Source organism: Mercenaria mercenaria, chromosome 13 (assembly GCF_021730395.1).
Source record: "Mercenaria mercenaria strain notata chromosome 13, MADL_Memer_1, whole genome shotgun sequence".
In the NCBI taxonomy this organism is placed as follows: domain Eukaryota; kingdom Metazoa; phylum Mollusca; class Bivalvia; order Venerida; family Veneridae; genus Mercenaria; species Mercenaria mercenaria.
This window is the reverse complement of record NC_069373.1, coordinates 21,054,985-21,068,778: the sequence shown is the minus strand read 5'-3', so window position 1 is coordinate 21,068,778 and position 13,794 is coordinate 21,054,985. Positions and strand designations below refer to the sequence as shown.

The 13,794-nt window shown below is 37.6% G+C and overlaps 1 protein-coding gene across 1 annotated transcript in view; it reads left to right on the top strand.

The window, feature by feature from the left end:
• Positions 1-13,794, top strand: part of LOC123529454 (complex I assembly factor ACAD9, mitochondrial-like) — an 88,585-nt gene that overhangs the window by 49,330 nt on the left and 25,461 nt on the right. Inside the window, exons 10-13 of the mRNA XM_045309784.2 lie at positions 20-90; positions 577-696; positions 2,114-2,242; positions 3,557-3,636. Coding sequence (XP_045165719.2) covers positions 20-90; positions 577-696; positions 2,114-2,242; positions 3,557-3,636 — 400 coding nt within the window. The remainder of the gene's footprint in view (positions 1-19; positions 91-576; positions 697-2,113; positions 2,243-3,556; positions 3,637-13,794) is intronic.

The window sequence follows — 13,794 nt, the reverse complement described above, 5'->3', positions numbered from 1 at the left end:
CTATTTTGATATTTTTTAGGTTATACAGCTGAGCATGCCATTTCAAGAACACAGTTCAAACAAAAACTCATGGAGTTTGAACTTATTAAGGTAAGCCAGGGTACATTGTTATAAAACTGAGGAGACCAGTCTATGAATGCAGCCGTGTCATTGGTCAGTCTCCAAACTGTGCTCCAAAACAACCAATCAGAATCTGCCAGTTGAGACTGGTCACCATTCTTGAAATTAGTTATGCCTGTAGGTTCAAGTCTACCAAAATGTTCTTTGTGGTAACCAGAGGTGTAACACAGGTTGGACTGCCCTGGTAACAGTTTCAAGCTACTAGATCAAGTTATTGATTGAACCTTTTGAATATTTTCATTTAGACATTGTGTGATATAAAATGACATTCGGAAAAAAAATGTGTCCTCTTTAAAATGTGAATAACTCTTGCAGGACTGTGATTATATGAGGTTATATTTTATATGAGAATAAATTCTCATTCTGTATTGGAGAAATTATTTTATTTTATACTTTTGATTATCACAGACAAAGCATATTTGTCTATCTGAGCAACTTTTGAAATATTATTTTTAGAAAAAGTTTGCCCAAATGGCAGTGACAACATACGCTATGGAGAGTATGGCATACCTTACAGCTCTCACTCTGGATTCCTATGAGGAACCTGATGCCTCGGTGGAAGCAGCTATGGTCAAGGTAACTATTAAGTTCCGTAACTATAAAGTCATTGATAACAAGAGCTGTTTGTGAAACACGTATGTCCCCGTGATGGGTTGTCTCATTTTCAGTCCTGTGATTACAATAACCTTTACCCTTTGACCTACTAACCCCAAAAACATTAGGGTCATCAACTTCAAAAGCCCAATCAGCTGATCAAGTTTGAAGATACTGGGTCAAGTGGTTCTCAAAGTATTGATAGAAACGGTTTTCAAGGTTCAGGCCCCTGTGACCTTTACCTTTGACTTACTGACCCTCAAAAACAAAAGGGGTCTCCTCCTACATTGACAAGGTGAGCTTTTGTGGTCGTCTGTCGTCCATTCACAATTTCTTGTGAATACGATAGAGACCACAGTTTGCAATCAATTTTAATCAAACTTGCACACAACTTGTATTGGCATAATATCTCAGTTCTTTTTGAAAACTGGCCAGAACCCATTATGGGTTTCAAGAGTTATGGCCCCTTAAAGGACCAAAATTTACTATTTTTGGCTTGTGAACACAATAGAGACCACATTTTGCAATCAACTTTAATCAAACTTGCACACAACTTGTATTGACATAATATCTGGGTCATGTGGGGTCAAAAACTAGGTCACCAAGTCAGATCAAAGAATAAGCTTGTTTACACCCTAGGGGGCACATTTTTGATTCTATCTGCATGAAGTCTTGGATGATTTTAAATGTGGGTCACATGTGGTCAAAAACTAGGTCACTAGGTCAAATCAAAGGAAAAGCTTGTATACACTCTAGAGGCAACTTTTTGGTTCCAGTCTTCCCAAAAATTTGTCAGAATGTTTTCATGAAATTTTTGACAAGTTCCAATCTGGGTCATATGGGTTAAAAAAAACTAGGTCACTAGGTCAAATCAAAGAAAATGCTTCTTTACACTCAAGAGGCCACATTTTTTGGTCCAGTCCTAATTAAAATTTGTCAGAATATTTGTCTCCATGAAATCACCATGTAAAACATGTTAACACTGTTATAGTTGTTACTCATGTGAGCGACCTAGAGCCATCTTAGCCCTCTTGTTTTTCAATAATATCCAGACTTTCTCTTCATTCCAGTTAGAATTGATAATTATCATCTTAAAAATTGTATCTTTTTCACTTTGAATCATATTTGTTTAATTCTGAAGTTTTTATTCAACAAAATCAAAGGCGGAGGGGTGGGGAGGGGGTGCGTGGAATCTTGTCACCTTGGTAACATTGGGCAAGGGGAACTTTGTCTGGAACAGTCACAGGGGGCATTAGATTTTGTTCTAGATTCCTGCCATTATACCATGCAACGGGAAGATACCACTGCCAAAATTTAGAATGCAAAAAATAAGATTGCTGTCATGTCTTACTTCAAAAAAAAAAACATGAACATTATTGGTATGTTGTTTTGTTTGCAGATATATAGCTCTGAAGGTTGTTGGAATTGTGCCAGTGAATGCCTGCAGGTTCTGGGAGGGCTTGGATACATGAAGACTTATCCATATGAACGTTACCTCCGAGATGCTAGAATTCTCATGATATTTGAGGTATTGTAGAGACAAAATAATTAGTGTAGTATTTTGTTTCACTTTGGCCTATAGTGATCAAACTTCATAGGATGATTGTTTGTAGTCAGTAGTATTTGGCTGATTTTGACCATAGTAGCCATAATTGGTTGATTTCACACAATCAGATATAACTGAAAATCATTTTACATGCATTTTAGTAATTGGGAGTAGAAATTGTGTCAATTAATTTTTTTTATAAAAATTAAGCTATATAGCTAGGTAAGTACGTCAAACTTTGTCAAAGATGAAACAGTCTGTGCATAACTGGTTGATTTTACACAATCAGATATAATTGAAAATCATTTTACATGATTTTAGTAACTGGGAATAGTAAGAATTTGGACACTACCATTAACTGTTAAAAGGGGTGCTTACCAAAAAGATACTGACTGAATGGCAAACAGCGCATTTCATGATCAGACTGCATGGATGTGCAGGCGGATCATGATCTACACTGGTCACAAAGGCAGAATCCATCGTGTCCAGCATGATAAGGGTTAAAGCTACTTGCCCACAAAATGCGTGAAATTTTTCAGCATGTTCATTTCCCACAAATTTGGCATAGAATGTATAGATGACACTGAAAAATGATATGGAGAGTGAAAATAAAAGTTAATAGTAAAAAGGCTTTCTCAGTGATTTAAAAATTGTTGCAAAGGTTTACTCCCTATATGCCGGTTTGAAAAACAGGATGTATTATGTTTTCACCCTTTACGGGTTGGCGTGCGAGCTTTGTGTCCGCTCAATAACTAGAGTATTTTTGTGTGAACTAAACTAAACTTTTACAAAAAGTATAACTTAATAAAGTTTAATAACCAAGTGGATAGTCCCAGTCAGTCTTAAGTTATGTCCCCTGAATTGCTAAAATTTGCAAAAATTGACAGTGTCTGATTAATAACTTAGCACATCTTATCCAATGTTCTGCAGTGTAAGTCAGAATATGTTTTTTGGCATATCATCTTGACCAAGTTAGATAACCAGAAGGGATAGTCTTAATTGCTCTGGAGTTATGGCCCTTGACTTAGTAGATATTCAGAAAATTGTCACCTAGTCTGTTCAGAGAGTACAGTATTTTAAAAGCCAAAAGTAATTTGCTGACAGTTTAGCACTATTGTTCTTATTTATTAGGATATCTTGAAAAAAATCATATGCCATTAAAATTACATGTATACCACTGGTCATTTTTACATTACCCATATTTCATGGATTTTTGAGAGAGAAAAAATTTCACATTAAACAAGTTGTCTTAAGATTATAGCGAATAAGAATAATTCGAAATGTATTTATTTTTAGGGCACAAATGAGATACTGCGCTTATACACATCCCTTACAGGAATGCAGTATGCTGGCAAGGAACTCAAAGATTTACAAAGGTTAGAAACAATTTTGTGACTGTGTTAAATGGTCAATTATTTTTAGCTATTGTGATCACGCTGTGTCCATCCGTCCGTTCGGAAGTTCGTCCATCAAGTCGTCCGTCCGTCGTCAACAACTGTGTTTAAATGACATTAACCACTGAGTGGATTTTTGAAGAAACTTGGCCACGATGTTCCTTGTGTGGTCCTCTACCAAAGTTGTTCAAACGGTTCCACTTGGTTGCACATAGTGGCTGCCAGAGCTAAAATAGAAAAAAACTTCAAACAACATCGCCGAATGGTCCGATTTTTAAATGATTTCACACAAATGGTCCTTATGTCACCCTCTACCAAGATTGTTCAAATTAAATTTAAAAAAAATGAAGGACAATCATCTAAGAAACAAAAATATGGGAAATGCCCTTTTCAAGGGCAGATAACTCTTTCAATACCAGCGACCTATGATTTTTATTTCATATTTTTGTTTCTTAGATGATTGTCCTTCAATATCCAAAGTTTGAAGAAACTCTATTGGGAAAAATTTTGCCCAAATTCTGACATGTTTAAGCTATAATTTAATGCTCTTTTTTTTAAATTTTGGTGTCCAATTAGAAAGATTTTAGGAACAACGCCATTTGGTTCATGTTTTTAGCTCACCTGTCACAAAGTGACAAGGTGAGCTTTTGTGATCGCGCGTCGTCCGTGCGTGCGTGCGTGCGTGCGTCCGTAAACTTTTGCTTGTGACCACTCTAGAGGTCACATTTTTCATGGGATCTTTATGAAATTGGTCAGAATGTTCATCTTGATGATATCTAGGTCAAGTTCGAAACTGGGTCACGTGCCATCAAAAACTAGGTCAGTAGGTCTAAAAATAGAAAAACCTTGTGACCTCTCTAGAGGCCATATATTTCACAAGATCTTCATGAAAATTGGTCAGAATGTTCACCTTGATGATATCTAGGTCAAGTTCGAAACTGGGTCACGTGGGGTCAAAAACTAGGTCAGTAGGTCTAAAAATAGAAAAACCTTGTGACCTCTCTAGAGGCCATATTTTTCATGAGATCTTCATGAATATTGGTCAGAATGTTCACCTTGATGATATCTAGGTCAAGTTCGAAACTGGGTCACGTGGGGTCAAAAACTAGGTCATTAGGTCTAAAAATAGAAAAACCTTTTGACCTCTCTGGAGGCCATATTTCTCAATGGATCTTCATGAAAATTGGTCAGAATGTTCACCTTGATGATATCTAGGTCAAGTTCGAAACTGGGTCACGTGGGGGTAAAAACTAGGTCAGTAGATCTAAAAATAGAAAAACCTTGTGACCTCTCTAGAGGCCATATTTTTCATGAGATCTTCATGAATATTGGTCAGAATGTTCACCTTGATGATATCTAGGTCAAGTTTGATACTGGGTCATGTTGGATCAAAAACTAGGTCAGTAGGTCTAAAAATAGAAAAACCTTGTGACCTCTCTAGAGGCCATATTTCTCAATGGATCTTCATGAAAATTGGTCAGAATGGTCAACTTGGTGATATCTAGGATAAGTTTGAAACTGGGTCACGTGGGGTCAAAAACTAGGTCAGTAGGTCTAAAAATAGAAAAACCTTGTGACCTCTCTAGAGGCCATATTTTTCAATGGATCTTCAGGAAAATTGGTCAGAATGTTTACCTTGATGATATCTAGATCAAGTTCGAAACTGGGTCACATGGGGTTAAAAACTAGGTCAGTAGATCTAAAAATAGAAAAACCTTGTGACCTCTCTAGAGGCCATATTTTTCATGAGATCTTCATGAATATTGGTCAGAATGTTCACCTTGATGATATCTAGGTCAGGTTCGAAACTGGGTCACGTGGGGTCAAAAACTAGGTCAGTAGGTCTAAAAATAGAAAAACCTTGTGACCTCTCTAGAGGCTATATTTCTCAATGGATCTTCATGAAAACTGGTGAGAATGTTCAGCTTGATGATATCTAGGTCAGGTTCGTAACTGGGTCATGTGCGGTCAAAAACTAGGTCAGTAGGTCGAAAAATAGAAAAACCTTGTGACCTCTCTAGAGGCCATATTTTTCACGAGATCTTCATGAAAATTGGTGAGAATGTTCACCTTGATGATATCTAGGTCAAGTTTAAAAGTGGGTTACGTGCCTTCAAAAACTAGGTCATTATGGCAAATAATAGAAAAATCTTGTGACCTCTCTAGAGGCCATATTTTTCAATGGATCTTCATGAAAATTGGTCAGAATTTTTTATCTTGATGATATCTAGGTCACATGTGCTCAAAAACTACGTCACTATGTCAAATAATAGAAATAACGACGTCATACTCAGTTCAACACTGGGTCATGTGGGGATAGGTGAGCGATTCAGGACCATCATGGTCCTCTTGTTTACGAATGATATCAGTTAGGGCCACCCTGGATATTACCTATAGCACCAATGTTGTTTATACCAAATTAAACACTTTTTTTCTTTCTATGCAAAACATATAGGGAAAGTAAATATAAGGAGATGCTTTAGAAGTATAGAATGCAGTCAGTCAAAATAATAGCAGGCTAGGTTTGATTGAGTTTATGAGAGGTAGTAAAAAACTAAGTCTCTTTATGCCCCTCTGTCCTGGCTTAAGCGGAACACTATCATGGGATAAAAAGAACCTTTGTACCAGAGGATCAGATATAGTAATAACAATTCAATTTTGAAATTTCGGCAAAAAAAGTATTTTTCGTAGATAAATGTGTAAGTGTGTGTGCAGTGTAAAAAGAATTTGGCCCATGAAATTTTGAATTAATTTTGTCAGTTTTTCATATGTATATAAATATATTGGTTGGATGTTAAGATACAGTCGAAACTATGTATCTCAAATTCTAATGGATTGAGCATGGTACTTCCAGATCACTCCGGGAGAACTACGTTCTAACGTAAGTCATGTCTCAACGATATAATGTGACATATCTCAACGATTTCTGGTTACGGTATCGCTCAATGTGACACGGCATATATTATTTTCATATATAGCAATTACTTTTATGATATTTACTTATGTCTTGACTTGAACATGTATTCAGATTCTAGAAGTAATCGCATAAATTTATCAAAACATTTAAATTTCAAAAACAGTTGTCTGTTATTTAGAAAATAGAATCATTTTGCTATTTTCCAGAATAAAACAAATATACTACATTTTTCAACAGCAATACTTACTGACAGTGAACGATTGATTAAAGGCAATACCAGTTATAATCTTAGAAATATATTACTGCAACTGCTTTATCATAAACAGGCAATATTTATTTAATATCATGTTCCTCATTCTAACCGATGATGTTACTAACTCTAAACGCGACATAGGTAAGCGTTACTGACACTCATCGAAGTCTTGCGGCTAAACATTACTTATATTCGAGTGAAAAGTCTGTGACTGAATATCAGATTTTGTTCAAAGTATGTACATATGTACTAGTATTTTTTTATTCGTTTCTTTTATTATCATTTGACGGTTTCCCCAAGATATCTTACTAGCAATATGTACGGGGTAGCCGCGGAGTTGACTTATACTATTGCATGTGCACACCTTAATTATTATTAAGTCTGTAAAACAATTCTTTTGAAGCACAGGACACAACTAAGAAACCTGAAGTAAGCATGTAATCGTAGGTTATTATGTCTCCCCCAGGAGACATATTGTTTTTGCCCTGTCCGTCTGTCCGTCCGTCCGTCCTTCCGTCCGTACGTCACACTTCATTTCCGAGTAATAACTGGAGAACCATTTGACCTAGAACCTTCAAACTTTATAGGATTGTAGGGCTGCTGGAGTAGACGACCCCTATTGTTTTTGGGGTCACTCTGTCAAAGGTCAAGGTCACAGGGGCCTGAACATTGAAAACCATTTCCGATCAATAACTAGAGAACCACTTGACCCAGAATGTTGAAACTTCATAGGATGATTGGTCATGAAGAGCAGATGACCCCTATTGATTTTGGGGTCACTCTGTCAAAGGTCAAGGTCACAGGGGCCTGAACATTGAAAACCATTTCCAATCAATAACTAGAGAACCACTTGACCCAGAATGTTGAAACTTTATAGGATGATTGGTCATGAAGAGTAGATGACCCCTATTGATTTTGGGGTCACTCCGTCAAAGGTCAAGGTCACAGGGGCCTGAACATTGAAAACCATTTCCGATTAATAACTAGAGAACCACTTGAACCAGAATGTTGAAACTTCATAGGATGATTGGTCATGAAGAGTAGATGACCCCTATTGATTTTGTGGTCACTCCGTCAAAGGTCAAGGTCACAGGGGCCTGAACATTGAAAACCATTTCCGATCAATAACTAGAGAACCACTTGACCCAGAATGTTGAAACTTCATAGGATGATTGATCATAAAGAGTAGATGACCCCTATTGATTTTGGGGTCACTCCATCAAAGGTCAAGGGTCACAGGGGCCTGAACATGGAAAACCATTTCCGATCAATAACTGGAGAACCACTTCACCCAGAATGTTGAAACTTCATAGGATGATTGTACATGCAAAGTAGATGACCCCTATCGATTTTGGGGTCACTCCCTTAAAGGTCAAGGTCACAGGGGCCTGAACATTGAAAACCATTTCCGGTCAGTAACTTGAGAACCACTTGACCCAGAATGTTGAAACTTAATAGGATGATTGGTCATGCAGAGTAGATGACCCCTAACGATTTTGGGGTCACTCTGTGAAAGGTCAAGGTCACAGGGGCCTGAACATGGAAAACCATTTCCAATCAATAACTTGAGAACCTCTCGACCCAGAATGTTGAAACTTCATAGGATGATTGTTCATACAGAGTAAATGACCCCTATTGTTTTTGGGGTCACTCCGTTAAAGGTCAAGGTCACAGGGGCCTGAACATTGATAACCAGTTCCGATCAATAACTTAAGAACCACTTGACCCAGAGTGTTGAAACTTCATAGGATGATTGAACATGCAGAGTAGATGACCCCTATTGATTTTGGAGTCAGTCATTTAAAGGTCAAGGTCACAGTGGCCTTTTCATGTAAAATCATTTTTTGGAAATAACTTGAGAACCACTTGACCTACAATGTTGAAACTTAATAGGATGATTGGACATGCAGAGTAGATGATCCCTATTTATTTTGAGGTCACTTGATCAAAGGTCAAGGTCACAGGAGCCTGAACAGTGACTTGAGAACCACTAGGCCAAGAGTGTTGAAATTTAGCGGGATGACTGGACATGCCAAGTAGATGATCCCTATTGCAGCCACACATCAATGTCTCTTTGACTTTCGCTCCTGACCCCTATTGACTTCTTGCCTATAGGACTTTGCATTTGGGGAGACATGCGCTTTTTTACAAAAGCATTTTCTAGTTAGATTTGTATCTAGGTATATGCACGCGTTCTGCAGCTGAAATAGAGAAATATTGCGCGAAAAGGCATTGAGTACATACGTTTTTGGTTCTTAAGGTTTGCTTTTTATATTTATATACACAAGCATTTTTGTGTTTTACATGTCATGCCTTTCTGTTTCCATTACGTGTGTAAGAGATTCACCTGGAGGGGATTACTTTTATTTACACTGTCCCGTGTCTTTGGAACATGGTAGGGGTAAGAGTGAGGTTGGGTGCGCACCAGAAACCGGTTTAAGCTCCCCAGTGGTGTTTTTGCCACTGACCGTTCCAAGGCGGTGCCCCACTGTGTTCCATTTTTTGTTCGTGTTGTCCTTGTATGTTGGCTTTGTGTGTGTGTGTTTGTTTGTGTGTGTGTGTGTGTGTGTGTGTGGTGTACGCGTCTGCGTGCTGGGGGTTTCGTTTTGAGGAGGCTGCGTTTTTGGTACGTGGCATTCCCTGTTTGATATTTGTATTTGTTTTTTATGAAGAATGAATGCTTATTTATTGATGCAAATTTAAAAATCTTTTTATAATTACTACGTGTGTATTATTCATTATATCAATGATAAAAAAGTTGTTCTTTAACCCAAGTGGAACTGAAAATGTCCTAGTTAAAGAACTTAAAAACATGATGACATCCATGAAACTGACGTCACAATTGACGACAAGCACCCAAAATAAAACTAATTTATAGGTTATTGACTTTGCATGTGGATATAATGCACTTGTTCTGCAGCAGTAATATTGCGCAACCTTAGGAGCGAAAGAACGAGTGCATATATCCACATACAAAGTTGATAACGTTTTTATGACATACCTACTATCAAGTAATTACTTTATCTCTAAATTTTCTTTCTGGTACGAAAACAGGAAAAACACGAGAAGAATTTCTCCGAAAATCTAATAAACAAATCAAGCTGACGCGTATTCGTATTTTCCACAAGTTGAAACGTCAAATAGATGTCGCAACGTGCGCGTGGACGTCATGGACATCACGCGATTCTTTCCATTTCAACGTTTAGAAAACATTACTCTCTGATATGAAAGGGTTGTCCGCAATAACATATGTACAGTTTAATATATGGGAGAGTGGTGCCTTTGAGTGATAATGGCCCTGCCAAGGTGATAATTGCTCGAGGGCTATTATTTGCTTTTAGGGCCATTATCACTCAAAGACACCGTTCTCCCATCTATTTACCTGTTTATTACACGTGTAGGCCTATATAATCGTTTAAGAAGAGTTTAACGTGCATTTTTCATTTGTTCAAGCATTTACTGGGGTTTTTCAGTTTCTATACCATTTGGATAAGGGGCTACATGTTGTATAAAATCAAATGCCTTGATAGTTGTACTTTCTTACATAAAGCATAATTTAGGGTTGAAAAGAAAATCATATCATAAAGAATTGCTACGAAGTTGATATATGACTGGGTTGTGCTTTCTTGCCATAATGGCACGTCTAGTGTTATAATCACCCAAGGGCTTTATTTCGAGGACTATTATTAAACTAGGTGTTCCATTGCGGCTAGAAGGCACAACCAGCCGTTTATTGACTTTTTTATCATATACGTTCACTTCATATTTATTTTGGTATTTTCATTTTATATATTTTCCAAACACCTAAAAGAATTATTTGTTTTGCTTTTTTATCAACAATGCCATCAATATTTGACAATCGATCTGATTCAGCGACCTTTCTATCGCCATAAATAATGTTGCTTCATGACGTCAACATCAAAACGCGCTGACGTTCTGATTACCTGGGGCCGTTATGGTTATGGCGCCAGAGGCGCACTGCGCCATTATGGATACATAAACAGAAGCAGTAATGACCGTTTTAAACGGCTTTTTGTTACTATTTATAGTAACATATATAATAAGGAAAAATATTGCACGATCGCAGTCCATTGAAACTCAATTGAAATAATTTTAGATACGTAATAAGGAAAAATACACCGGACTGGCCTTTCCGTCGACATTACCAATGCCTGCAAAACCCATCTGGCACCCCATGCGATGGCTCTCGTGCTGGTTATGACAACTTGTGCTGCTTTGATATTATATGGTATTGTATATGTGAACTTAGACATTATCATGTACCTTGAGACCTTCTCTTCGTCCTATTTACATGTAGTATTTTTGTCGGTCTGATATACGTTCATAAAACTATAAAACTAAAGTGGAACTTTGTTATTGTGCTTCACTTGAATGTAATGACGTCACTTCGGCTTAGTTACAGATGTTCATTTCCCGCGCTGTGGGTGCATGCTCTGCCATTCGAATGAGTACTGCAAATGAAGTGTTTCTAATTGCTTTTAAATTTCTGTTGTTATTTGTAAAATACAGCATGCAACAAAAATGATCTGTCAGAATGAAACGGTAATTTTTATGCGATATGCAAGAAAAAATCCAGTTATGTGTTTACGAACTCGACAGAAATATCTGTCCTGAGGGCACTTGCACCTGGTCCTTTGGGATCATGGAGTCCATTCAACACATATATAATAGAGTTCCGCTTAAGCCGGTGCTAGGGGGCGTAAGACGTGTTGCACATTTCATTACCTCCCATGAACAGACTCAATCAAACCGAGTCTGCTATTATTCTTCTTGGTTGCATTCTTTGCTTCCAAAGTATCTTTTTACAGATTTTATTAACTATCACAACAGCAATCTTTAAGTGCCATGTGGCGACGGCTGTAAAAAGTCTCCCCGTACTTAGATTCAGTGTTGTTATATTTTCTGGTCCTTTGGGATCATGGAGTCCATTCAACACATATATAATAGAGTTCCGCTTAAGCCGGTGCTAGGGGGCGTGAGAGGTGTTGCACATTTCATTACCTCTCATGAACAGACTCAATCAAACCGAGTCTGCTATCTTTCTTCTTGGTTGCATTCTTTGCTTCCAAAGGATCTTTTTACAGATTTTATTATATGGTTACGAGTTATGACGTCTCAGGTTCCTAATACATTTGCACGTCGTAATAATAATTATTATATGCGGATAAAATGAGCAGTACACCTGCACATTGTGTCGAAAACATTTGTTACGAAATAGCTAATTTATGTGGAAAGTTATTGGAGTAATGCTTTACTATCCTAATTATCTATACAGTATTGACTACCGGCGTACACATGTACGTACTATCTAATAAGTGTAATTTTCTACAAGTTCAAATGGTAATTATGACGCTGAGACTTTGCAACACTGTATGTGAGACGTTGTCACATAATGTATGTTATCGTTGTGGCCTTGCAACATTTATATAGCTTACATACGTGTATTTGTAACTAGTTCGTTGTATCTTGCAAAATGCTACAAATAGCTAATATATCTTCTACACATCAAACTTATCTTTTCAGTTATGAAAACGTAAAATATATGCTTAATTACACATAATAAGTGAATAAACAAGGTCATTCGAAGCGATACCGTAGCTTCATCGTTGAGGTATGTCACATGATATCGATGAGACTTGACTTACGTTGGAACGTAGTTCTCCCGGAGTGCAGATAACCGAAATTCTACCTAAAATGCTGTGCGCACGTGTTTTTGGACAGGACTTGACATTGTCTACAACATAGCCGTAATTTTGAGATAGCTTGAGATATTGAGTTTCAACTATATATGAGCCGTGCCATGCGAAAACTAACATAATGCATTTGTGACGGATCCAGATCCATGCTGTTCGCTAATGGTTTCTCTAGTTGCATTAGACTTGGAAAGCGAACAGCATGGATCCTGACTAGACTGCACGGATGCGTAGGCTGGTCTGGATCCATGCTGGTCGCAAATGCACTATGTTGGTTTTCTCATGGCATGGCTCATTTATAGTAATTCTGAAAATATTCTTGCGGGTCCAACAACAATCAAAATAAGTTTTAATTTAAATCTTGTATCAAAAAATGACTGAAATTTACCACTGAAAATGGCTTATCAAAATCTGAACTGTTTTGGTTATATATCTACTATGTCTGTAGTTGAGATCTGTTGATAAATGAAAAAATATGATGTGCAAAGAATATGATGTTCTGAAGTTAAAGTTTGATGGAAGACACAGAACATAATTCATAGGTGCATCATTCCACAAATTTTAATTCTAACAAACAAAATTTCCTTCAGAATTTGAAATCCACATATTAATATTCCTGTGAAGTAGCCATTTTGGCTTCAACAATGAAATTCCATGCTCACAAGATTTAATGATTTCAGAGTTATGTCATCCCTTACAGAAGAAAAAGGCCTGCTGCGTACTCTTGCTGTGTACATACAGCGTATATGATGCGTACATGATGTGTACTGAAATCAAGGGCTTTAAATAGTATGCAGGATATACACCGCACATACACCGATAGTACGTTTGTAGTACACTTTTGACATGCAAATGAGCTCTGCCGCGTACTACTTGCTGCGTACATGCTGTGGACTACATAGTACACAGGATGTATGCTGGAGGAATTTAGTATGCGGGAAATAGTACGCAGCATGTACGCGGCACATATACTTTTCACATGCAAATGAGCCTGCGGTGTACTACCCCTGCGACGTACATGCTGTGTACTCCTGCGGCGTACATGCTGTGTACTCCTGCGACGTACATTCTGTGTACTCCTGGCCCGAGTACTGTGGCGTACATGCTGTGTACTCCTGCTGCATACATGCTGTGTACTCTTGTGGCGAAACTGCTGTGATAATGTAAATTCCTTACCCCACCAACTTTCTTATGCAAATGCTGATCATTTGGACAGAAAAAAAACAGAAAAAAGATAAGTGACATGCATCAATAAG